Here is a 23733-nt window from a genome sequence, read left to right as displayed (position 1 = left end):
CAAGGACTCAGCCAGCCATGAGCCCACCCTTTGGCATCCATAACTACTAGTACCCAGCCCAGGATTGCCACACCAGATCATCTGCCTAGGTACAGGAGAGCTATAAATGCACACATTAGACACCACTTTAAACCCAAGAGCCATCGTGTACTCAGTTGGACAGCTCATCACCAACAAGGCCAACTGGACCAAATCTGTCCTGGTGTACACCTGCAGGCTAAGAAAAAAGTAGGTGGAGTGGTTTCAAGCAGAAAAGAATTTCACTGCTACAGCGCTTGAATAGACCATGGCATTTCAATTGGGGTCTGCACTGTTGGGCACATCCAATTTCCAGAACCAGGCGGCTGCAATGATCTTGGCCCACAGCCACTCACTACTATGCCCAGTACATAGGCTCCTAGTTAAATGTGTCACCCGTGCTGGGTACCAGACAATAATACAAAGAAAAGGCTGGCTGTCTTAGCAAACATCAGCTGCCATGCAGGCTAAGTGGTCTCACCTAGCTTGAGACGGTCACTGCAAGCAGAAATAGCTCTTTGTGCATTAGGTGAATAAAGCGGCCCTAGCTCCAGTCGGGCTTGCAGTCCGACGCGCAGTCGGGTCAGAAACCCGGCAGGGGCGCAGGGCTCCGGGGCAAGAGGTCTTGTCTGGAGGGGAGGGGACGGTAGCGCTAGCTAGGGTCAAGGGGAACCCGGGGCTGAGGGGAGGGACAGAAAGACCGTGGGATGAAGGAGGAGCTGTGCAGCCGGTCCTACTCCTCGGGCCGTCCAGGGCCTCTCTGAGACACCGGCTTTAAGCCCTGCGACTTCCCGCGCAAGGGAGGAAGGTGCCGCCATCACCACCGTGACGACCAAAGGGGGGCGCAGAGCCCCTGAGCCGAGCTCGGGACAAGGAGGAGGGGGTCGGGGCCCGCCCCGCCCCGCCCCGCCCCGTCCCGGGACTTCCCGCCCTCCGGGCCGAGTGGTGCGCCCATTGGCCAGATGGGCTCCTCGCGCCTCGCCCATTGGTCGGCCGTCTTGAGAAGCACGCGGCCACGGTGGCGGGCGGGCAGTCGGAGGGCTGCGGGCCGGCGGGCAAGCGGACGGGCGGAGGGCGGCGGGGGCCGCGCTCAGGGGGCATGGCGGGTGCGGGACTGCGGGCGGCAGCTCGGCGCTGGCTGCTGTGCGGAGGCCACGGCGGACCGCGGGCTGCCTCGACCTCACCCTCCTGCCCTGGCTGCGGCCCGCCGGGTCCCGGAGCCCACTGCCCCAGCACACCGCGCTCGGCTCCCGCAGACAGCGCGGACCTCAGCGCGCACTTGTGGGCTCGTTACCAAGACATGCGGAGGCTGGTGCACGGTGGGTGACGCCGAGAGGGCAGTGCACGGGAGGGCGTGAGCCGAGCGGCGCCCAACAGACGGTCGGGGCGCCATCCCGGGTGCAGCTTGCTGCAAGCCCCAGATGTGGCTCGCCATGGTACCAAAACCTGAGGGCCAGATGGCGTTTTTGAAAAGCCTCCATCGGGTTGATACGAGGTGTCTCTGCAGAGCACCTCGACTCCCGGGGCGAGTGGAGGTTTTGTTTTCTGGCTTCAGGAGTTTGGAATGCCTGGGGCGCCCGCCGCGCACGCGGCCCTGGGTCTGTCTGGCTCCCGGGTCCAGTCTTTGGGCAGCCGCGGTGGAAACCTCAGTCCCTTCTTCTCCGCTGGCTTTTAGTTACAGTGTGTGGACAAAGACTGAGCGGTGCTCACCGACGGCCCGATGTAAGGCGACACCGTCCGGACATTGCAGGCACCTCTTGTCTTGCCGCTGGCGGTCGACAGCACTCTAAACAGGCTCAGTGGGGGCGTTGGAGGGACAGAAAAGTTACTGTAGCCCCCTGCAATCCCTGGATGTTGCTGTAGTCTGAGCCAGAGCTGCACAGGGCATTTTCCCTCCCCTGTCCTTTCTCTCTCTGGAATGGGCTGATGAGGCAGGAGATCTGAGTGCGGAATATCTGTCCATTTGTCTGGGTGGGTCTAGTGGGGCCCTGTCTCTGCAGCAGATAGATGTGGTCTGGGCTGTGGCCCCTATCGCTGCCCAGCAGGGTGGCCTTCGGCCTCACACCCTCTCAAGACCCTCAGTGTCCTCAGTCCCAGGATTATGGTGATGACTCAGAAAGAACAAGGCCAAGCAAGAGCAGGGGAGCTTCTGGAGGAAGCCCCAGAGGTGATGTGGCTTGCATTGTCTGGGAAGACAGAGTGGCTCTGTCGGGGAGATTCCAACTGTGACTGGGCAGGGGTTTCCACTCTGGCTGTATGGAGATTTGGAGATTGGCCAGAGTTGTCACCTCTTGACAAGCCACAGTCAGAATACAGAAAGAATGGTTGCTCTTCAGGATTGGGAATATTGCAGAGTCTTTCTTCTGCATCTAGAGAACCTTCCTGAGTGGCCTGTCTTGGAGGCCTTCAAGCCCTCCTGTGTCTTCAGATCCTTTTAGAGCCTTTGAGTTCTTGTGTGCAGGGTCACTGCCACTAACATGCCCAGATGAGCTAACTTCATGCCTCTGAGCCCTGACCGCCTCACCAGGCTGGATTTTCTGAAGGAGTCTGAGTAAAACTGCCAAGGCCAGGGCTAGTAGCCCTTCAAAGAGCAGTAGAGGACCATCGCTTTCGCTGCTTGGCCTCATTTGACTAGAAGGCTAGGAAAAGAAGAGAGGATAAAGGGGCGGGGGGCAGCCTGACCATGCATCTCAACTTAGTTGCCTGGTTCTGGGTAGTTTGGGTAACTTTACCTCCCCAAGTTCAGTTCTTCTCTGGACAGTGGAGATAGACGCATGGCTACTTCACAAGACTGGGATGAGCTGTAAGACTCACAAGTGGTCTTGAGACACTCAGCACATCACCTGTGGAAGGAAGTGGGCCTCTGTTACCCCAACCTGTCAGAGCTATTATTTCCTTGGTCTAGAAATGAGGTGGGTACCCTTAGGCCCTGTGAATTTCTCCCCCATCCTACTGTTCCCAGAAAAGTTTATATTCCCTGAGAAGACCTTGAAAGCAGAGGTGAGGCATGGACATAGTCAGAACTCTGCAAGCTTGAGTCCACAAGCACCGTGCCTGTGCTTCCCACCCCAGGGGTTTTCTGGATGCTAAGGCAATTCATAAACCAAGTTGTCATCCAGGAGTGTAGGCTTGTGGAAGTTACCAGCTATGTATGTGTGCAGCTGAGGCCCGGATCCTAGTGATACCAGGTAAGAGATATCTCAAAAGTAGTTAGGGATGCCATCAGCATGTCCCAGTTAAAGAGCTCCGTCTGTACTCGGGGATCTTCAGAACAGCTGCTCTCTGCTGGCTGTACGCCACCGGAGGAATTAGCCACACCTGTTCCCAACACCTACACTCTTCACTTGACACTAAAGGAAATGGGGGTGGAGCCCTGTGTTCCAAAGGGGCCTTTGAGGCAACAGCTCAGCACGTAGACGAGGTGTCTGCACAGCGCAGGGGCCACTAGACATGCTGTGGAGCCAGAGAGTTGTCCTTTATGATCAGGATTGGTGTGGCTGACAGGCTCCCTGGAGATTTGGACTCTGCCCAGCATACCTAGTCCTGTCTCTTCCCCTTTCCCTGCAACTCCAGGACTGACCAAGCGAGACCCAGGACAGGGCTTCTAGCTCAGGCACATCACACATTTGGTCCTGTGTATTGTGTGGGTACAGAGCTACACGGAGTAGGTTGTTTCTGGTTTTATTCCTCCTTTAAAAGAGACAAGCCCGGGGCATGGGAGGGAGGCCCTGATCTCGCCTGGCTCACATCCCATCCTATCACATCACGTCCTTTTCCTCCACTCACTTTACCCACTTTCCAGATGGGGAAGACAAGGCAGGTGAGCCCGGGACCCCAGAACCTTCCTGACATAGTGCCAGGCTTAGCCTTCCTCTGTCACTCTTTCAGAGGCCGTGACTGTCACCAGAAGAGAGCAAGCTGGGTAGTATCCCAAAATGCGACATCTTACATCCCGCCTGTGGTAATTAGCAATGTTCCCTGGCTTCAGCCAGAGAATGTCATTATGTGGTCTGGCAGGCAGTTGAAATCCGATTAGAGGGGCCTTACTCCCCAGGGCTATGGCAGGTGTTCCAAGTTGGCAGCCTTGGTTCTCCACCCCTCTAATGTTCTTGGGCCCCAACCCCATCTCTGGGCAGAGTGGAAAAGCAGCATTCATGGCCTTGGCCTCCAGTCAGGTCAGGAGCCAGCATCCTGTGGGAGGAGTTCACAGTCCCTGCATACTGCCCTTGGCAGGTAACCCCAAGAAAGTGGAAGATGAGGCCAGTGGATGGTGTGCTCCTGGACAGGTTTGAGTGGGGGGCATGACCATTCTGAGGAATGCTGCCAGGGTTCCCACACACCTGTGTCTGATAGAGCATAGTAGCCAGCCTGGAAGAGACACAGGTTCAGTATCTGTGGAGCACTGCAGATGATAGTTTAACATAGAGAGGGGGCTTGTGACTATGACCAGAGGAGAGCAGGCTGGCCCATTGTCTGCCCTCTCTTGGCACATGCCTTCTCTCTGAGCCTCAGTTTAGCCTCTACTTCACTGGGTTAAGATGAAAAAATCCAGTGTCTTGTGGGGCACATGAGACTGGGACCCACAAAGGACTTGGGCCATTTGACATAACTGTTCCTCATGCTGGTGCTGTCCTCTTGTATCTCCTTCCCTTTAGACCTTCTGCCCCCTGAGGTCTGCAGCCTCCTAAACCCAGCAGCCATCTACGCCAACAATGAGATCAGCCTGAGTGATGTTGAAGTCTATGGCTTTGACTATGACTACACACTGGCCCAGTATGCAGATGCACTGCACCCTGAGATCTTCAATGCTGCCCGGGACATCCTGATAGAGCACTACAAGGTGAGGCTGCCAAGCCTTGGAAGCCAACGGGACCCAGCTTGACCCACACCCCATACTGACTCTTGGGGTTCCCATGGCATCCTGAGCTGAGGGCTGGCACTGCTACTGGCTCTTTGTCTAACAGTACCCTGAGGGAATTCGGAAGTATGACTATGACCCCAGTTTTGCCATCCGTGGTCTCCACTATGACATTCAGAAGGTGAGTGGCGAGACACTGACCGCTCCTGACTAGATGTGTCCAGGGCCAGCCTCTTCAGCCTCTTCCCCTTATCAGACCACCCTGGCCTTAGTAGCTTCTGTAGAGGTTTTGTTGCTGAGGCACTGGGGAAGTTGGCTCAGGGCCAGTGACAAAAAACAACAAAAAAAAACTACCTCCTCACCACTGGCCCTGCCCCCTGCGTGCTTCCAGAGCCTTCTGATGAAAATTGATGCTTTTCATTATGTACAACTGGGAACAGCCTACAGGTTAGTGTTGGGTCCACCCTAAATCTACCCTTGTCCCTATCCTGTACTGTTACCTGGGCTCGGGCTGAGGGCATCTGTCCCCCTACTTACCCTCAACTCAGGGGACTCCAGCCTGTGCCAGATGATGAAGTGATTGACCTATACGGTGGCACCCAGCACATCCCACTATACCAGATGAGCGGCTTCTATGGCAAGGTACCCACTCAACCTGCTGTTGCCCAAAGCAGCCCACCCAGACCAAGCATCTTGATGTGGGTGCTGGCATCCTGTGAGGCAGTGGCCAATAGGTCACACAGCCAGTGGCCCACAGCAGATCCCTTGGTCTCCAGTACTTGGAATAGTGGCTGAGAGTTGACCTCCCTCCCCAGGGCCCTTCCATCAAGCAGTTTATGGATATCTTCTCACTACCAGAGATGGCACTGCTGTCTTGTGTGGTGGACTACTTTCTGGTCCATGGCCTGGAGTTTGACCAAGTACACCTCTACAAGGATGTGACGGTGAGGAGGCAGGTCTTGTTCCTTAGATGAGACAAAGTCTGTTTGCAACTTGGTAGGCCTTCCTTCCTTCCTTCCTTCCTTCCTTCCTTCCTTCCTTCCTGGCATGTCCTCACTGTCCCCTTGTTCCCCTCAGGATGCCATCCGGGACGTTCATGTGAAGGGCCTCATGTACCAGTGGATTGAACAAGACATGGGTAAGGGAGGGCAGTAGCCTGAGGGAGTGGCCTGCCTGAGCAGAGGGTCACAGAACTGGCCCTGGCAGACCCGTCTTCCCTTTCAGAGAAGTACATCCTCAGAGGGGATGAAACATTTGCAGTCCTGAGCCGCCTGGTGGCCCATGGAAAACAGCTGTTCCTTATCACCAACAGTCCTTTTAGCTTTGTGTGAGTGAAAGAATATATATGGGGGGGGGATAGCATAGTACGTCTCCAAGACCCCCTATAGCCAGTGCCACCTCTGCACAGGGACAAAGGCATGCGGCACATGGTAGGTCCTGATTGGCGCCAGCTCTTCGATGTAGTCATCGTCCAGGCAGACAAGCCCAACTTTTTCACCGACCGGCGCAAGTATGGGCATAGCAGGGGCTATGGGGTTGTGGGAGGAGGATGGAGGCCCCATTCCCATAAGAAGATTCAGGCACAAGACCTGACTGGCCCAGACTCCATATTCTCTGTGATTAGATGGAGATGCCTCCTTGCTGGTCCTTGAATGGGTGGGCCTTTACAGGGACAAGGAGAAAGGTACCTAGTCTCTGTCACAGACCACAAACCAGGCTCTCTACTCTTCACCCAGGCCTTTTCGAAAGCTTGATGAGAAGGGCTCCCTCCACTGGGACCGTATCACTCGCCTGGAAAAGGGCAAGATCTACCGGCAGGTAAGGACTATTTGGGGGAATGGTGCCTAGTAGGTGGCCTGGGCTTTACAGGAACAGCCTCTCAATCTTGACCAGGCTTGCACTGTTGGGCTACAGCCAACAGCTCCAGGGCAGGACTCTTAGGAAGCAAGCCTGGGTGAGATTAGAGGAGAGCTTGGCCTTTGGTCACACTGCTTGGGTTTGGATTCTAAATCTACCCAATAGCCTGGGAGCCATGGTCTCATCACCTCTAGGCCTCTCTATCTTTTGGAATGTCCCACAAGAGTCATGGTACAAAAGCCTTAGGATGTACCCTGATCACTGTGAAGAAGTGGCACTGAACACTGCTACAGGCAAAACCAGCCTGGTTGGAGTCCTGAGGTAGGCCTGTGGAGACAGCTTATGAATTAAGCCACCCCAGCATACCCTTCCCAGTTTTCTGTGGGATGCCTGGGAAGAGAGACCATATTTAGGTCATTGGTGGCCCAGGCTAGAATCTTAGCTGAGATAGTCCTGGGGCTGGGGAGCCCACACTTGGCCATCAAATGCCTCAGCTCAGCTGGCAGGCCGCTGGCAGCATCCTGCCCTGATGTACCCATCTCCAGTCCTCTCTTGTCTTCCCACCAGGCTGGCGGCCCTCTCTAGGGGAAGGTGACTTTCCTATTAGACCCTGTGTAGTTCTCAGGAGCCTCTCCCTAAGTCCTTGTCTTTCTTTCCCCTTTTCTTCATCTGCCCCTTGAGATTCTTGATCTAGGGGCCACATTCTCCATTGCCCTCCGACCGCTCCCCCTCATCTGGCTTCTCGGTTCTGTTCTTCCACAGCTTCCCTGCCACCCCCAGTTCCCATCTCTGAAGCTCACTGATTCGAGCCGCTCTAGGAACTATGCTTTGCTGACTGCACCTCTGTTCTTCCAAACTCTCCCCTCTACCCCCAGCCCTGGAGCTTCCTCAGTTATGTGTGTATTTGGTGTAGTGGCAGAGAAGTCACAGTAAGCTCTGTAGTTGGCCCACGGGGTCCTGTGGGTGGAGACTGGAGAGGTTCACAAGAACTTTAGGAGGGCCTGGGGCCCTCCCTGTGGTTTGTTTCTCACAAACAGGGATTAATGCCCTTGTCTGGGTGGGTAAAAGGTCACTGGAAGAGGCTGTTGAGTGAGGGCCAATCCACTCCTACAAGAGAAGCTCTGCTGCAGGCAGGAACCCCCTTTCCTATTGAAAGGGGGGAGTAGTAAGGGCCACAGAGCAGGGAGGCCACGGGAAAGGGCAGCCCAGCATCCGGCTGGCTTTGGCTGCCTCTGGAGAGTTGGAAGGACTAGTGAAGGACAAAGCCTGGCTCCCATAGCCAAGGGGAGCATAGTTGGCTCAGCAGTGTCCTCTACTCCCCAGGGAAACCTGTTTGACTTTCTTCGTCTGACAGAATGGCGTGGGCCACGTGTGCTCTACTTCGGTGACCACCTCTACAGTGACCTGGCGGTGAGGGGTAGGGCTTTTCCCTAGGAGGGGAGGGAAGAAGCACTTTCAGCTGGTGCTGAGGTCTGCGTCCTATCCCTTCCTCCAGGATCTCATGCTGCGACATGGCTGGCGCACAGGCGCCATCATCCCTGAGCTGGAGCGTGAGATCCGCATCATCAACACAGAACAATACATGCACTCGTTGACCTGGCAGCAGGCGCTCACCGGGCTGCTCGAACGCATGCAGGTAGGGACAACAAGGGGAGAGGAGGAGGTGTTGGCTGGTAAATTGGAGGTAGGGCTGCACCTCCTAGATGCGTGTTCACCTAACCCCCACACACATACACACACATTGCGTTTCCCCAGACTTATCAGGATGCAGAGTCACGACAGGTGCTGGCTACCTGGATGAAGGAGCGGCAAGAACTGAGGTGAGCAGAGAGCCACGACGGGGAGCGTGCCCCAGCCTTTCCCCTGCACACTGATGCGCACCATTTCTCTCCCCAGATGCATCACCAAAGCCCTGTTCAATGCTCAGTTTGGGAGCATCTTCCGCACCTTCCACAACCCTACCTACTTCTCCAGGCGCCTTGTGCGCTTCTCCGACCTCTACATGGCCTCCCTCAGCTGTTTGCTCAACTACCGTGTGGACTTCACTTTTTACCCGCGCCGAACACCCCTGCAGCATGAGGCGCCTCTCTGGATGGACCAGCTCTGCACTGGCTGTATGAAGACACCCTTTCTTGGTGACATGGCCCACATCCGCTGAGGGCACTTTTATTGTCCTGGACATACCCTCTGTCTTTTCAGCCCCAGTCACCCTGACAAGCAATAAAAGTGGTCTCTGTCTTCCGTGTGCCTCTGTTTCCATTTCAGACCATCATTTGACCTTGAGGATCCTCTGGGTATCAGGGAAGTCCTCCTCTAGGAGTGAATCCTGCAGAGGTGGGCAGGGGGCAGCTAAGCAAGACTAAGCCCAGGACTTGTCCCCACCAACCCTCCCTCCAGCCACACTTCCTACCCCACACTCACATTAAAGGGGTCACAAAAGACATCATTGCTGCCGAAGACAGGGTTGGGGACAGAAACCAGGGTTGGACTGGTGCCTTCTTGCCATGGGGAGAAGTCATCATCAGCATTATCTTCTGCCTAGAAGAAGAGTTATGACTGGTAAGGCCCTGCAACAAGAAGACAGAAGGACCCTGCCGCTACACCACCACCCCCAACCCCTCTACCTGGAAAGCAGAGAAGCCAAAGCCTGTTGGCTTGCCTCGGGCACGCAGGTAGAAGACTCCAGCTACCAGTCCCAGCAGTGTTCCAGAAGCTATCACAACCCCCATGCTTAGTGCCACAGGTTGAGGCTCAGGTCCCAGCACTGGCCTCTGTAAGCAAAAGGGGGTATCAAGGACCAGGCTAGAGGTATTCCCTCACCCTTGAGGCGCTATCTCCCACTTCTGCAGACTCAGACTCACAGACTGGGGAGGTGTGAGCAGGGGTCTGGCCAGAGTGTGGATAATGCCATTGAAAGCCATGATATCCCACTCGATGACGTGGCTAACCATAACTGCCCCGGGGGCCTACGGAGAAACTGCAGTCAGGCCCAGTAGGCAAACAAGGGTTGAACCAGAGGATCTCAGGAAAGCCAGACTCACCAGAGGGGCCCTAGAACTGTTGTCAGGGCCTACATCACTTATGAAGAGGCTAAGACCTGAGTGGGCAGGAAGCAATGTCCCTTGGCTGGCATTGGCACTCAGAAAGGTGGCATTGGAAGCATGGAGCTCCAGGTCTGGGCCACTCAGCGTCTATGAGCAGAGTAAGGTCTGTTGGTTTGCGCCCGCCAGAGAGAACAAACTGTACCCAAGCCCCTATTGTTACCATGTTGTCCACAAAGCCTTCGTTGACGGGAACGAAGAGTGTCTTGTAGGAGAGTTCATCATCCAAGAAGTCCAGGAAGTCCAGACCTCGCTGGGTGGCATTGGCATAGCCCAGCAACAGCTGGGAGGGTGAGGAGATAGGGCTGTGGGCAAGCTCCCTCCTTAGGGATCCCAACTGCCTACATTCCCACTTCCGAGGCTAGACCCCTGCACACCCCATAGAAGGTGGAGAAGTTGGCGGTGGCAGCCAGGACATCAAGCAGCTTCCCGTTGCATGCGCTGATTCCGTCACCCACAAAACCAAGCCGGCATTGGCAAGCCACATCTGCAGGGAAGGCAGGCCAGCTTAGAGAGGCTTACTGGGGAGGAGACAGCGGGTGGGGAGTGGGCAGAGGTCAGTGCAGTGGACATACCTTGCACACGGTAGCAGTAGGCATCCCAGCGCTCCGAAAGGTTCTTGCGGACCCCGAGGCTAATTACACCTACACGATTATCGCCACAGTCTGCCGCTGGGAAGACGACAGGGTGGGCAGCAGAGCCATTGGCCAACCAGCCCATGAAGCAGATGTGAAAGCCCAGCTGTAGGGGCAGGAGGAGATGTTGAGACCAAAGCCCAACTCAATGGGCTCCCCTAGGCTTAGCTCCTACCCCTGAGCCCCGTCGACCTGCTGGGCAGCAGAGAGTTGAGGGAGTGAAGCAAGGACTGCTCCCTGGTCCTCACATGCTCGCTTGGCCTCTGAGAAAGTCAAGCCGTAAGGGCCACTGGTGGCCTGGATGTGGAAGACACCAGCCCGTTTTTCTGTAGGAAGAAGGGAGGCTATACGGTCAATAGGACAGTAACCAGGGGTAATGCCATGGATCAGGGGTGGGTAGGGAAGCATACCCTGGAAATGTAGGTCAGTGCACAAAGCATCTGTGTGGCAGGGTGACGACTCGCCCATGCATCGGTCCACAGGCGGTTCAAGCTCCTCCAGACACTGCAGTCCATCACCCACATAGCCCGCATGGCATTTACAGTGCGATATGTTCTGTGGGCAGAGAGCAGTGGGATGTCCCACAGACCGCAAGAGTGGACTCAGACTGTTCAACTCCCTGGGGACCTGCTTACCGGACCAGTGTTGAGGCAGTCAGCATGCTCACTGCAGCCTCCACGGTGGCCATCTCGGCAGGGGTTACGAGCTCGACAACTCCAGCCATCACCCTCATAGTCAGGCAGACAGGTACAGGTGACCACTGTCCCCACCTGGCTGCAGTTGGCAACCTCGCTGCAGCCACCATGCCCCTTCTGGCACAGATCTGCCACTGGGGGCAAGGAAAGAGTGGTTGAGCCAGATGGCTAGAGTGGGTCCAGGGCTTCCTACCTGCAAGCCACGGCCTTCTGCTTACCTGTGCACACACGGCCGTCCCCTTCATAGCCCAGGCCACACTCACAGCTGTTGCCCACACGGCACATGGCCTCGGTTGCACAGGGTGGGGTACACACAGGCTGCAACTCTGTCCCCAGAACCCATCCCATGACCAGGTTAGTAACTGCCCTCCTTAGCAACTGCCTCTCCCTTAGGGGCCTCCACCTGAGTGTGTAGCTAGGGCGTGTACCAGTGTGTATCCGTCTGCTGCAGGGGCGCAAACTCAAGTGTTACTCACCCAGCTGCACTTCACAGCGTGGCCCAGTCCAGCCTTCCTCGCAGAAGCAGGAGCCAGAGCCCCCAAGGCCTTCATCACAGTGTCCATGTGGGGTACAGCGGCAAGCTGGGGAAAAGGACAAGTTGACACAGGTCAAGGGAGTGGGGCAGGGTAGAATGGGACATGGCAGAGGCGGCTTACCTTGGCATTGGGGTCCAAAGGCACCTGGGGCACAGAGCTCACAGGCTGTCCCAGCAAAACCCGAGTGGCAGCTACACTGCCCACTTCCACTCATGCCATCCAGGCACACACCGTGGTCATTGCAGGGGCTTCTGGGGCCACCAGGGCAAGCTAGGGAATAGTGTAGAGAATAGTGTAGAGAATGGGACCAGAGGCTCTCTCGTACAAGAATGCCCACACACCTGCATCCCAGGCTCTGCCCTCTGTTCCCCTACTGAGTGCCAGCCGAGGCTCTTCAGGGAGTGTGTCAGTTCACTCATGTCCTCACACCACTGAGACCCCACCAAACCCAGAGGGTACCCAGACTCTCCGGAACTCCACGCCAGATATGAATCTTCTGTACACTTACCCCACTTTTTAAGCATTCTCCCACCCTAGAGCACCCCAAAATCCTTTCTTAAGGGCAATGGCCAGAGCTTTGTCTTTGGCCATCTAGGAGCTGGTCAGCTGCTCTGTAACCTTCAGAATGCTTACCTTGGCAGTCAATGCCATAGTGACCAGGGCAGCAGCTGGGCTTCCAGACGGCAGTGACGCAGCTGCGGTGGCAGCCCCTACCCAAGCGCTGGTGGTTCCAAAAACTAGGCTGTAACCAGGCACCACTACGTGCTGTCAGAGAGTGCAGTGGAGATGTCCAGAACTTGGAGTAATCACGCCAGCAGGTCTTTCGGAAGCCCTGGATCAAAAAGAGTCAGGCCACAGCCAGCCTGAGCTTGATGGTGCTTTGCCCCTCCCCAACCCTGAACTCAGCCTCCAGCCCTTTACCTGCTCCTGTGAGCCCTGAGGACAGGGTGGCTCCAGCCCACAGACGCTGCAAGTCTTCTGGAGGGGATGGAGGCCAACACTGCAGGGTCAGGTGGATGGACAGGATAGGACAGGTGGGCTGGGTCCCTGCCATGCACCTGTGGCCTGTGGCCTTCCTCACCATTTGAAGCAGCTGGGTCTCAAAACGATCACAGCGGGCACCAAGGCCGGGTGGCTCCAGCAGCTGGTCAATGCCATAAGCCAGGCCACCTTCAAAGGGCAAGTGCCGTTGCACAATGTGGGCATCATCTTCACCTACCATGAGCTCACCCTAAAGGGGAAGGTGTAGGGGTCACGGGTACTGCAGCCCCTCACTACCCTGCACCTGTTTTCCTTAACCAAGTGTCTCCCCAAACTCACAGGACGGGTACGACTGCAGGAGAAAGAGATGGTGTTCCCATGCATGGTTCGGAGTTGGCCCAGGTTGGGTAGGTCAGATGCCAAGGCCTAAACAAATGGAGGCATTATTGGAGTTGGGCATGCGGGTTAGGGACCAAAGATTGGGTCTGTACCCACCTCAATGCTGCGAATCACATGACCCCGAAGAATGGCTGCCAGTTTGTCACGGTGGTCCTCATGGTAGAGCCAGTTCTGCCGATCGGGAGGCAGGGCTTGCAGGGCAGAATCTGTGGGCCACAGCATAGTGAAGGGACGATGGGATGCATCTCGAAGCATAGGCAGAAGACCAGCCATCTGTGGGGTTGGAGCAAGGGTGTGACAGTTGGAGATGAGGCTGGACCCCAGAATCCAGATAGGAGAGCCAGAGAAACACAGCCCAAAAAACTAGCCCTGCTTATCTGCAGCCATTTTGGGAGACAATCATTCCCTCATCTGCAGGAAATAGGGCCCAACACCCCAGCAGATACCTTAAATTACAGTGACCCATATGTATGAACTATATATATATATATATATATATATATATATATACTGCTTTCCTTATATCTGTGATAAAGTATTTATAAACTAGATATAATAAGGGATAAAGGAGAGCCAGAAGGTGGTAGTGCATGCCTTTAATCCCAGCACTCAGGAGGAAGAGGCAGGCAGATCTCTGAGTTCAAGGTCAGCCTGGTCTACAAAGTGAGTTCTAGGATAGCCAGGGCTTCGCAGAGAAACCCTGTCTTAGAGAGAGAGAGAGAGAGAGAGAGAGAGAGAGAGAGAGAGAGAGAGAGGACAATAAAACAATTGGAACAATACATCATAATAAAAATTATTAAAATGTGAGAGATTTCTGGGGCTGGTTTGTTTTTGTTTGTTTTGTTATGTGTGTTTTTGTGTATGGAATGCGAGAGAAGAGGAGGTCCTGCAACTGCATCCATGGAGACCTATAGGAGTCTCGTTTCTCTCCTGCTGTGTGGGTCCCAGGGATCATAGTCGGGTTGTCAGACATGGTAGCAAACACTCTCACCCATTGAGCCATCTTGCCAACATCGTTGAATATGAAATTGAACTTGTAGGTAGGAGAACTACTGTTTATGGACACACTTTCGTGGGTAAGTTTACACACACCTTGGCAGCACACTTTCCTCATGTGTACACACACTGGGAGATTCTTACATTGTACAAGGAAATTCACATAGGCACATCCGTTCCCAGAAAGAGGTAAGCACACCTACTGTTGCACGCAATTGCACACACTGGCAGACCCACACTCATGAGAGCAGTACCGTCATTAGGCGGCTGAAGATCTTGTAGCCGAAGCTTTCAGCAGCGGTGGTGACATTTCTCTGGGAAAGAGCATGCATTAGCCATGTGATCAGGCAGGAAGAGAGGATCCCAGCCAGCCACCCAGTCCCAGGCTATTGCCCAGCCATACCCGAGGGCTTGTGATAGTATCCGCTTCCCCATGCAATACATCTGGTGGCAGCAGAATATGGTCAATGAAGTGCAAGACACCGTTCACCGCCTCATGGTCACTGCTTACCACCCGAGCAAAGTCATTGACATAAATGCTGCCCTGTGGGAGGAGCATGGTTGTATTGGGGCCAAGCTGAGGTTGAATGGAGTTCATCACTAAGGTGCTTGAAGCTATGGGGTGTGCCTGGGCCAGGGCAGGGCTTGAGGTAGGGAGAGTTTTTTGGTAGACAGTCCTGGTTTGGGGGCTGAGGTAGAAGGTGAGTTGGCCAAGGGCAGAATCAAGACATGGGGTAGGGCTTCAATCCCTATGAGAAGCCTACACAAGGCACCACACTAGGCCTGGCATTGTGGGAGGAGCATGGTGCTGGTGTCAGCTTGACTTGGGAGTCCCAGCTTGGTACAGGCCAGTGCTAATGGGTAGGGGCCAGAGTGTGGGTATCCTCTGGGCTGGACTCCTCTCACTTTCATTTTAGATCCAGACTGAGGCAGGGCACAGGGATGATTTGAAGGGGGCTGAGCTGGGGGCTGAATTCTAGCCTTGCAGGAAGACCCTATAGCCAGTAGGACCAACAGTGTGAGAGCTCACCTCCTTCTCGCTAAAACGCAGCGTGTGCCCAGACAGTGCAGTGACATATCCCTGGTCCGGCAGTTCCTGGCTCCCCAGTTGCCGGCAGCCAACCACGTGGTAGCGAAACACAAGCTGGCGATGGGCACGAATCCTAGTCAGCTCGTCCTAGCATAAAGTCATGAAGATAGTGGCAGCCAATGATTGTCATTTCTGCCAATGTAGTGATCAGAATCCTCACCTCTCTCCAGACGTCTCCCAGGGCTGTGTACCTGTGACATGTTGCTCATTAAATCAGCATGTGGCACAAAGATGGTGAAAGGCCCATCACCCTTGAGCTCCTTGTATTCCTGGGAAGGCAGGACACAGCTTGAGCAGAAGAAGAACAATCTGGGACCAACTTGGAACTTCTAAGGATCTTCTGGGAAAAACTGAAATTCTGAGAGTCCACAGCCAACCCCTTCTACCAGATGGGAACACAGAGGTCCAGAGATGGCTGGAATTTGCCCAGCAGGTAACAGAGGCCTAGACTGGCTGCTCACCAGGAGGTTGAGGCTGAAGAATGAGGCGCGCTTGTCCCGTAGGAGCTCCTGGAGGGGGGCGAGGATCAGCTCAGATTTTGGGTGGCCCCCCATTCAGGGGCTGGTGCTTGTCCCAGCACCTGCAGCCCAAGGTCTGGCCAAGGCAGAGATGAGGGAAGGAAAGCCAGGGAGGCTCTGAGCTGGGTCCAGGATTATTTTCATGTATGCAGATGAGGTTTAGCCCAGGAAAACTCAGGGGTTGGGTTCAGGGTCACATGGGGAGTCAAGGATCAGATGCGAGTCTGGGGTCCTAGCCAAGATTGCAGTTCAAGGTTATAGGGAATAGCCACAATCAAGTTTGGGTCAGACTTGGGCATCATTACCAGTCCAACTCGTCCATGACAGGTGATACCATCTCCCACAGAATGACTCGGGTCACAGGTACATGTCCTCTGACCATCCCCTGTGCTTTTGCAGACAGCATAAGGACTGCAGCCTCCGTTGTTCTGAGAGTAGGAGAGGAAGGCTGTGGTGGTGTCTAGGCACCTCTGGGAATCCAGTCTTAGGGAAGATGCCTCCAAGTCCCGCTCAACCCTTAAAGTTTTATTTCTATTGTTGAGCCAGACTTGAAAGCTGTTTCTCGCCTTAGTCCCCTCCCTTTGACAGATGTGCTAGGATATGAGGCTCTAACCTGGGAGCAGGGGTCCAGAAGCTTGCAACTCTGAATGCCATCACCACTGTAGCCCTCACGGCAGCTGCAGGAGACCTGTCACAAAATCCTGATCATTGTGGCTGCAAGGAGCCCTGAATGAAAGGGGCTACCCCAGATGTAGTCTGAACGGAGGCCCCAGTGTCGAGCCTGTCAACTGACCTGCTGGGGGCCTGTGGGGATACATTCAGCATGAACATGGCAGCCCCCATTGTGGACGAGACAGCTGTTTATTTCTAGGAGAAGAGACACTGAGATGAGGAATAGTCCTGATGACCCCGCCATTCAACTGTCCATCTGCAACTGCAGGTGTCCCTCTCCTCCCTCTTTGAGCCCCAAGTCACCACATACCCTTTACACACTCAAACCTTCTTAGTCTGACTCAGCACACTAAGGTGGCCCAACCCTCACATGTGTCTCTCTTAGGGCACCTCACCCTGGCACAGCTCCCCGTCGCCTGTGTAGCCATCCTGGCAGGTACATGTCCGTTGCCCAGGAGCCACCTTGGTACAGTTGGCATAGGGTGAGCAGCCCCCATGACCAGAAGCGCATGGGTCCACCTCTAGGGATAGAAGTTGTGAGAAACAGGCAAGAGATAAAGGTTAGAGAGAAGACGGGCCGGCCACCCCAAGCATTCCAGAGTGGGGCCCAGGGCATCCATATGGCCAACCTGAGCAGTAACTGCCATTGCCTGAATATCCTGCAGCACAGATACAGGCAGGGACTCCAGTGGCATCCTGTATGCAGCTGGGAGGGATGGCAGCCACTTAGCCTGTGTCTGCCCGGTCCTGCCCACAGTCACCCCACCATAGGTTGGACTCACTCACTTGGCATTGGGATCACACTTCTTAGGACATTGAGGATTGATGATTTCTGGGAGTAGACAGAAGTTTGGTCATTCAGACCAAAATTGTTCTCCTATAGTCACTTGGCCCAGTCCCCTGGGACCTACTTACTTTGGTCACAGCGGAGACCCTGCCAACCCGCATTACAGACACAGCTTCCATTTCCTCGCAGCCCCTCCTGGCATAGGCCATGGTCACAGTCACATACTGGAAGTGGGACCATGAAGGACATGAGTTACTTTCCTGCTCTTTATGGTGTCATACCCAGTCTGGTCTCCTTCCCATCCTACTCTATGCAGACCTCACCTCCAGAACAGGTAGGTCCGTATCGGCCCAGCTCACACATCTCACAAGCTGTTCCATGGAAGCCCTCTTGGCAGCGGCATTCACCATTGCCCAGGAACCTGTCTTGGCACTGCCCATGGCCCGAGCACACTCCACCTACACCCCCTGGGCATGGCTCACACAGTGTGCCAAAGAAACCTGGGCAGCAGTCAGGCACCTGTAGGGGCAGGGGAATGGGAAGGGAAGGAGAGAGGCCCAGTGCAGGCTAGGATGGATGTCGCTAGTCAGGAAGAGATGGTAGCATCTCAGGGCCACAGAAATAGGGCAGTTTGGAAGCATAGACCCAGAGAGGGTAGACCAGACCCTCAGGGGGTGTGGGGGCTGCCTTTTTGGTGGGGGCAGGCTCAAACAAGGGAGAGCTACAACTGCACGGATTGCACCGGAAAAACAAGGAAGCCTCAGTACTGCCACTGGGTTTTGGCTGATGGTGCCAACTCTGGGATATGACACTGTATCTCTTTCCTATGCCCATTCCCCAGGGGTTAGACACAGGACCAACAGTAGCCCTCTAATTTGGGATATTCCTAAGGCTCTTGCTTTGCTGTCTTCGCTGGAAGTTCAGCACCTCTGCCCTTGAAATTCAGTCTAAGCTCTTCCCCAAGGCCTACTCTGCTCTCCTCCTCCCTGGGCAAAGCCTTGGTAGGGGGCATCTCAGAGCAAACCTGGATCTTCTTGGCACATGTGTAGGAACAGCCCCGGGAAAAAGAAAGTCCAGATCTGTAGACACAGCTCTTCCTAGGTGTGTCCTAGAATTGGAGACACGTAGGAAGGGTCATCTGGTGGCTTGGGCAGGGACAGGGATGTGCACAGGAGACAACTATGCTTCAAGTGTCAGAGCAATTGAGATTGACAAGCATGGGAAGGATAGTAGAAGGGAGAGGTAGAGGCCAAGACAGATGGACCAGGCCTAGGACAACAACGCAAACTCCTCTGGGAGTTGCAGTTGCCCATACCAGGCCAGTGCCCAGCAGGGCTGGACCTGGGAGTTTAGTGGGGACATCGAAGTAAGTACAGAGCTGTGCTGAGCCCAGCATCACCTGTAGCTGGAAGCCTTGAGTGCAGCGGAATTTCCGGGTACAGTTTACACATTTCTCCTGGAGAAGAAATGGCATGGGATCAGTTGGTCCATCCAGTACAAGACTGGCCAAGCGTTCCTTCCTAGACCAAGCAGCAGCTGCTGCTCTTGTGTTTTGTTTTGTTCACTCTGTAGCTCTGACTGGCCTTGAGCTCAAGAAGAGATTTGTCTGGCTCAGCCTCTAGAGTTCTAGAATTAAAGGCATGTGTCACCATGCCCAGTTGCAGCTGCTGATGCATATTTTATGTATGGCTGCTCTGCAGGACAGAAGAGGGCACCAGATCCATTACAGATGGTCGTGAGCCACCATGTGGTTGCTGGGAATTGAACCCAGGACCTCTGGAAGAGCAGCCAGTGCTCTTAAGTGCTAAGCCTTCTGGCCAGCACCCATAGCTGCTGATCTTTAACACCTCTCTGGCCCCAGCTTCTTTTTATTTATTTATTTATTTATTTATTTATTTATTTATTTATTTATTTATTTATAGAAACAATCCTATTTTACATATCAATCCCAGTTCCCTCTTCCTTCCATCCTTCCGTCCCTCCCATCCACCAACTCCCTATCCACTCCCCAGGGAGGGTGAGGCCTTCCATGGGAGATCATCAAAGTCAATCACGTCATTTGGGGGAGGGCCTAGGCCCTCCTCTGTGTATCTGGGCTGAGAGAGTATCCCTCCATGCGGAATGAGCTCCCAAAGTCCATTTGTGCACTAGGGATAAATACTGGTTCCACTGTCCTATGGACTGCCCAGGCCTCCTAACTGGCACCCACATTCAGAGGGCTTGGTTTGGTCCAATGCTGGTTCCCTAGCTTTACGATTGGGGTCCGTGTGCTCCCACTTGGTCAGGTCAGCTTTTTCTGTGGGTTTCTCCAGCCTGGTCTTGACCCCTTTGCTTATCCCTCCTCCCTCTCTACAATTGGATTCCAGGAGTACTGGCCCCAGCCTCTTACCCGAAGAGCTTCGGCATGGCTGTGCAGGCAGCGGCTGGAGCCCACTGTCAAGATCCCCGACAGGCCAAAGAGGGAGCAGCCAGGAGCCTCCAGAAAGGGCCCCTCAAGTGGCATGTGGTTCACCTCAGGCTGGCAAGGAGGGTAGCAGGTTGAATCTGCCTGCCTATTATCACCACCCTCACTCTTAGAGGCAACAAGACAAGAACACACTCCAGGACTGGGGGCAGCTCCAAGAATGGGAGGGAAGTCTTCCTGGAGCAGAGGCTAGGGTGGGGAAGCTTCTAAGGACAGAGTTCCTGGGAAGGGTCTTCTAATCCCTGCCATTCACACCTGGCCACTGTGATTGTAGAAGACCAGCCAGTGTGCAGCACCCAGAAGGGAGTTCCGGTGTCCTCCTTTCTGCAGGGCCTCCACAGAGAGTGCCTCCCCAAGGATCACATGATGTCGGACTGTGTCTATGTCCTGCCAGGGAGGAATCACTTCAGGGTTTCTAAGACTCTCAAGGGCCTTGGGTGTCGTGTCATCCCCACCATGACCCTGTGTCTTGGCATGGGAGGCTCATCCTGCCCATCCCCAAGGTCTCACCAGGATACTGCTGTTGCCCTGGGTCTCCAGGGAGTGATTTGTGGGCACAAAGATGGTGTAGGCTTTGGCAGCCTCAATTTGGGCCACCAGTTTGTGGTGCTAGGGATAGAGACAGGGAGCAAGTTAGAGGGATGAGCATGGCAGTCCTTGGTGGTGATGCAAGGAGCCAACCAGCCTCCAGCAGGCTCCTGGAAACGCTCTCCCCTTGAATAAGCCTCCATTACCTTTAGCTGCTCCCGGAAGAGGTGGAAGGCAGGCACTCTATCTAGATGCTGCAGCACTCCTGGCCCCGTCTGCACATTACTTCTTGGAGGCAACAAGACCTGGCATAGAGCAGGAGGGCTGTCAGTCCAGCACCACTGGCTTAGGAAGTTCCCTGCACTCCCTTCTCCTGCCATACCTGGCTAATAATGTGTAGGATGCCATTGGTAGCAAGGAGGTCAGGTACATCCACACTGGCATTCTGCACCCAGACTTTCTGGAAGGGAGCAGACAGAGCTTATTCCTGTTGGGCACTGATACATGGTGTGAGACACCCACCTGCTTCACAGCCTCAACTTCTGCCAGGTGGGTGCATAGACCCTCACTAGTACCCACAGGAGAGGGGCGGAGTTACATGTGCTGGCACACACAGCTTCTAATGAGACAGCTTTGTGACCTGTGTAGTCTCTGAATCATCCCTGGGCAGGGCCAAGGAACCCCAAGCTTATTTCCTGGGAGCCCGGGTCTTGGGGGAGAGGGATGCCTCTGTGGGACCACTCCAGCTCCTACCATATCCAGAGTTCAGCTCTTACCCCACTGACGTTGTGTATCTGCCAGTGTGTCATGGGGCTCAGTGTGGCTACTTGTTGTCCACTTAACCGGGCCAACTCCTCCTCTGAAAAGGCACCCTGGAGAAAATGGGCCCTAAGAGAAACAGTTGGGGGGCATTGAGCCCAGTGTGACCTACACAGAACCTTAAGCCTGGGCTTCCTCCACTTGTGTGGAGACATGGTAAACAAAGAACCGGATACTCCAACCCCGTCTGGGAAGGGTCCGTGGTCCCACCCAGAATCCCCTCCATGACCCAAGCCCTTCCCAGCTGTCCCACCTGACCAATTCTGGCAGCATTTTTGGCTGTAGCCAGAAGGCCTGGTCCTTGAGGGGCAGTCTACGGATGGCAGATTCAGAAGGCACCAGGGCTGTGACTCTACTGTCAGCAGGAAGAGTGACACTTGAATTCTGTACAGTGAGTGGGGATAGGGAGATGAAGGTGACTCTTGAAGTACTAGGTAGCATTCCTGTATCCAGGAAGGCCTTGTAGACATGAGCCCAACCCTAGCATTCTGCCCTGTCCGTACCTTGAACCACTGGGTAAAGGCAGAGAAGTGGGCATTTGCCTCTAATTCCTAAGGGGCAGAAAAAAAAAAAAGCTAAGGTCACAGACCTAAGGACAAATTCAAGTCCCCAAGCATCCCCTTTCCCACAGGGACATGGGAAGACAATACAGACATAGGGAGGAGAACAAATCTGTGCACCACTTACCTGCAAGATGTCTCCATAGCAACTGAAGCCATCACCACCAAAATGAGGGGGGCATGTGCAAACCCGCTGACCTCCCCCAACTGCCTGGCAGGTAGCCTGGTAGAGGTAAGGAACAGACAGTTATGGCCTTCCATTCGTCATCCAAATAACAAGCTGAATACTAGCTGTTCTCATCTTTTTTCTCCTGTGTCACCCGTGCCCCGCCCTCCGCTTGTGCAGCCACTGAGTCCTTTTATCCCCCTCTCCAGCTATCCTGTCTTCGTTCACAAAGCCCATTCAGGAGGCCTTCGCCCCATTACCACAGCTTTGTGACAGTTTGACATGGGAATTATTCCATCAGTCCTAACTAGGGACTGGGAGCCAGTGCTATAGAGTGACAAAGGCAACCCTGGACTGCAGGAGCCTGAGCTTTTGAAGGCAGGAGGGGCAAGACCTGAGGAGTATGGGGGAAACGCAGAGATGCTGCAGGGTAGGCAGGCAGAGGCAAGTCAAGGGACAGCAAGGAGCTTGGCAGGGCCAGAAGAACAAGGAATGGGATGTGGTGGTACCATGAGAGGGGCTGTGCAGGCTGGGAGGCTCTTGGAGGGCCCATGGCCTTAATAGTGCAGAGGTTCTAGCCTGCGGTGGGGTGGAGGAGTGGTGACATGGAATTTAGGAAGATACAAGTGCTAAGGACAGGGCTGCCTGGCTGCAGCAGGTCCTCCCCAGAAAGCCTCCACAGGGGCTTGAAGACCTTGCACCTCTTACCAGGCCATGGCAGCCACCATTGCCTACCCGACAGGGGTCAATGGGGCTGCACTCGTAGCCATCTCCAGCGAAGCCCAGCTTACATGTGCATCGACTCTGGGGAGGCAAGGGAACAGAGTTTTATCTCACCACAGTCCATCTCGTCCTCTGCTCTCCAGGAAATCTGCCCTGACCCCAGATGAGCTCTTACTATCTTGCCCTTGAAGATCTGCACTCTGGAGCCCCAAGGGGAAACCAGCTCTCAGGGTAAGGATGATCAAGAGAGGCACTGACTGGAAGCTTCCCAGCACCACCCTGTACTCAGAACCCCGTCAAGGCCATTGGCTTGAGGTCAGTGTCTGTGGCAAGTGGGCAGGGGTTGGCCAAGGCCAGCCCCAGGAAGGGCACTGGAATCCCACTTCCTTCCCTGTTACCCAGTCAAGCATTCTTAACCACAGAGCCATCTCTCCAGTCCTGCCTTAGATATTCTTTTGTTTTGTTTTGAAACAGGGTCCGTTATGGAGCTCTGACTGTTCTGGAACTTACTATGCATACCAAGCTGGCCTCAAACTCACAGAGATCTGTCTTCCTCTGCCCACTGAATGCTGGGATTAAAGGTGTGTGCCACCATACCCAGCCCATGTTAGATATTCTTAAATACTTGTCGAAACTTGGGTTGGGGCTGGAGAGATGGCTCAGAGGTTAAGAGCACTGACTGCTCTTCCAGAAGTTCTGAGTTCAATTCACAGCAACCACATGGTGGCTCACAACCATCTACAATTCAATCTGGTACCCTCTTCTGGCACATAGGCAGAACACTGTATATGTAATAAATAAATAAATCTTTAAAAAAAAACCCTTGGATTCATGAGCCTCAAAATGCTTTAAGATCCCACAATAAATATTTGAGACTAAACTGTGAAGTTCCAGAGATAATTACTGTGAATCTATAGAGTTGGGACCTCTGGAGGCAGGGTCTCCACCTCCCTGGCTTAGTATCACACTTCCTCAGTCTAGAAGACAGCTTGCCCTATAACAGGTGCTTGGCTACACATAGGGACCCAGGGAGCACACCAGTACCAGGGTGTGTGCCTTCATCTGTATCTGTGGGTCCAGACTCTGAGCTTGGAGTGGAGAGTCCTGAGTTAGGGTGAGTGGCGGCAAGCCCCCAGCTGTCCTTCTCCTCCTCACCTGTCCAGGGCCCACATAGCTGCAGAGAGCATCCGCATGACAGCCACCTCGAGTGTCCAGCCCACATTCATCAATGGCCACACAGATGCGGCCATCCCCACTCCAGCCTTTGTGGCAAACGCAGTGGTGGGTGCCCTGATCCCCAGGGACACATTCAGCCTGTATGGGTCATGAA

The 23733-nt window shown here is 54.5% G+C and overlaps 2 protein-coding genes across 2 annotated transcripts in view; one reads left to right on the top strand and one right to left on the bottom strand.

Moving 5' to 3' along the window:
- The first annotated feature begins 1096 nt into the window (after nucleotides 1–1096).
- Nucleotides 1097–8978, top strand: Nt5dc2 (5'-nucleotidase domain containing 2). The gene is made up of 14 exons (XM_027389554.2): nucleotides 1097–1337; nucleotides 4674–4858; nucleotides 4983–5057; nucleotides 5268–5323; nucleotides 5425–5518; nucleotides 5692–5820; nucleotides 5954–6014; nucleotides 6101–6203; nucleotides 6285–6386; nucleotides 6613–6694; nucleotides 8057–8143; nucleotides 8229–8369; nucleotides 8489–8553; nucleotides 8630–8978. The coding sequence occupies exons 1-14, from the start codon at nucleotides 1118–1120 to the stop codon at nucleotides 8889–8891; spliced, it is 1662 nt and encodes a 553-aa protein (XP_027245355.1). The 5' UTR covers nucleotides 1097–1117; the 3' UTR covers nucleotides 8892–8978.
- The window catches only part of Stab1 (stabilin 1), a 28079-nt gene continuing 13283 nt past the window's right edge, over nucleotides 8938–23733 (bottom strand). The window contains exons 25-69 of the mRNA XM_027389538.2: nucleotides 23559–23717; nucleotides 22389–22484; nucleotides 21642–21737; nucleotides 21458–21505; nucleotides 21208–21338; nucleotides 20912–21023; nucleotides 20518–20595; nucleotides 20342–20440; nucleotides 20118–20216; nucleotides 19863–19994; nucleotides 19533–19661; nucleotides 18543–18599; nucleotides 18168–18251; nucleotides 17467–17662; nucleotides 17272–17367; nucleotides 17143–17188; nucleotides 16986–17062; nucleotides 16752–16877; nucleotides 16478–16551; nucleotides 16298–16372; nucleotides 15990–16112; nucleotides 15628–15675; nucleotides 15358–15435; nucleotides 15107–15253; nucleotides 14480–14620; nucleotides 14331–14390; nucleotides 13177–13353; nucleotides 13021–13107; nucleotides 12782–12931; nucleotides 12622–12678; nucleotides 12334–12532; nucleotides 11821–11970; nucleotides 11641–11745; nucleotides 11383–11490; nucleotides 11105–11298; nucleotides 10880–11024; nucleotides 10662–10795; nucleotides 10410–10575; nucleotides 10212–10321; nucleotides 9998–10117; nucleotides 9775–9924; nucleotides 9595–9699; nucleotides 9358–9504; nucleotides 9155–9271; nucleotides 8938–9059 (exon numbers count right to left, since the gene is read on the bottom strand). Coding sequence (XP_027245339.1) covers nucleotides 9003–9059; nucleotides 9155–9271; nucleotides 9358–9504; nucleotides 9595–9699; nucleotides 9775–9924; nucleotides 9998–10117; nucleotides 10212–10321; nucleotides 10410–10575; nucleotides 10662–10795; nucleotides 10880–11024; nucleotides 11105–11298; nucleotides 11383–11490; nucleotides 11641–11745; nucleotides 11821–11970; nucleotides 12334–12532; nucleotides 12622–12678; nucleotides 12782–12931; nucleotides 13021–13107; nucleotides 13177–13353; nucleotides 14331–14390; nucleotides 14480–14620; nucleotides 15107–15253; nucleotides 15358–15435; nucleotides 15628–15675; nucleotides 15990–16112; nucleotides 16298–16372; nucleotides 16478–16551; nucleotides 16752–16877; nucleotides 16986–17062; nucleotides 17143–17188; nucleotides 17272–17367; nucleotides 17467–17662; nucleotides 18168–18251; nucleotides 18543–18599; nucleotides 19533–19661; nucleotides 19863–19994; nucleotides 20118–20216; nucleotides 20342–20440; nucleotides 20518–20595; nucleotides 20912–21023; nucleotides 21208–21338; nucleotides 21458–21505; nucleotides 21642–21737; nucleotides 22389–22484; nucleotides 23559–23717 — 5085 coding nt within the window. The 3' untranslated portion in view covers nucleotides 8938–9002. The remainder of the gene's footprint in view (nucleotides 9060–9154; nucleotides 9272–9357; nucleotides 9505–9594; nucleotides 9700–9774; nucleotides 9925–9997; nucleotides 10118–10211; nucleotides 10322–10409; nucleotides 10576–10661; nucleotides 10796–10879; nucleotides 11025–11104; nucleotides 11299–11382; nucleotides 11491–11640; nucleotides 11746–11820; nucleotides 11971–12333; nucleotides 12533–12621; nucleotides 12679–12781; nucleotides 12932–13020; nucleotides 13108–13176; nucleotides 13354–14330; nucleotides 14391–14479; nucleotides 14621–15106; nucleotides 15254–15357; nucleotides 15436–15627; nucleotides 15676–15989; nucleotides 16113–16297; nucleotides 16373–16477; nucleotides 16552–16751; nucleotides 16878–16985; nucleotides 17063–17142; nucleotides 17189–17271; nucleotides 17368–17466; nucleotides 17663–18167; nucleotides 18252–18542; nucleotides 18600–19532; nucleotides 19662–19862; nucleotides 19995–20117; nucleotides 20217–20341; nucleotides 20441–20517; nucleotides 20596–20911; nucleotides 21024–21207; nucleotides 21339–21457; nucleotides 21506–21641; nucleotides 21738–22388; nucleotides 22485–23558; nucleotides 23718–23733) is intronic.

The sequence above is a fragment of the Cricetulus griseus genome, assembly GCF_003668045.3.
Source record: "Cricetulus griseus strain 17A/GY chromosome 1 unlocalized genomic scaffold, alternate assembly CriGri-PICRH-1.0 chr1_1, whole genome shotgun sequence".
NCBI lineage: Eukaryota > Metazoa > Chordata > Mammalia > Rodentia > Cricetidae > Cricetulus > Cricetulus griseus.
Note: the sequence above shows the minus strand (reverse complement) of the source record. Positions and strands in the feature narration are given on the sequence as shown.

Coding starts and splice junctions, on each gene's coding strand:
- Nt5dc2 (XM_027389554.2), top strand. CDS start 1,118: ATGGCGGGTGCGGGACTGCGGGCGGCAGCTCGGCGCTGGCTGCTGTGC. Junction 1,338..4,673: donor CATGCGGAGGCTGGTGCACG/GTGGGTGACGCC, acceptor CCTTCCCTTTAG/ACCTTCTGCCCCCTGAGGTC. Junction 6,695..8,056: donor AGGGCAAGATCTACCGGCAG/GTAAGGACTATT, acceptor TCTACTCCCCAG/GGAAACCTGTTTGACTTTCT.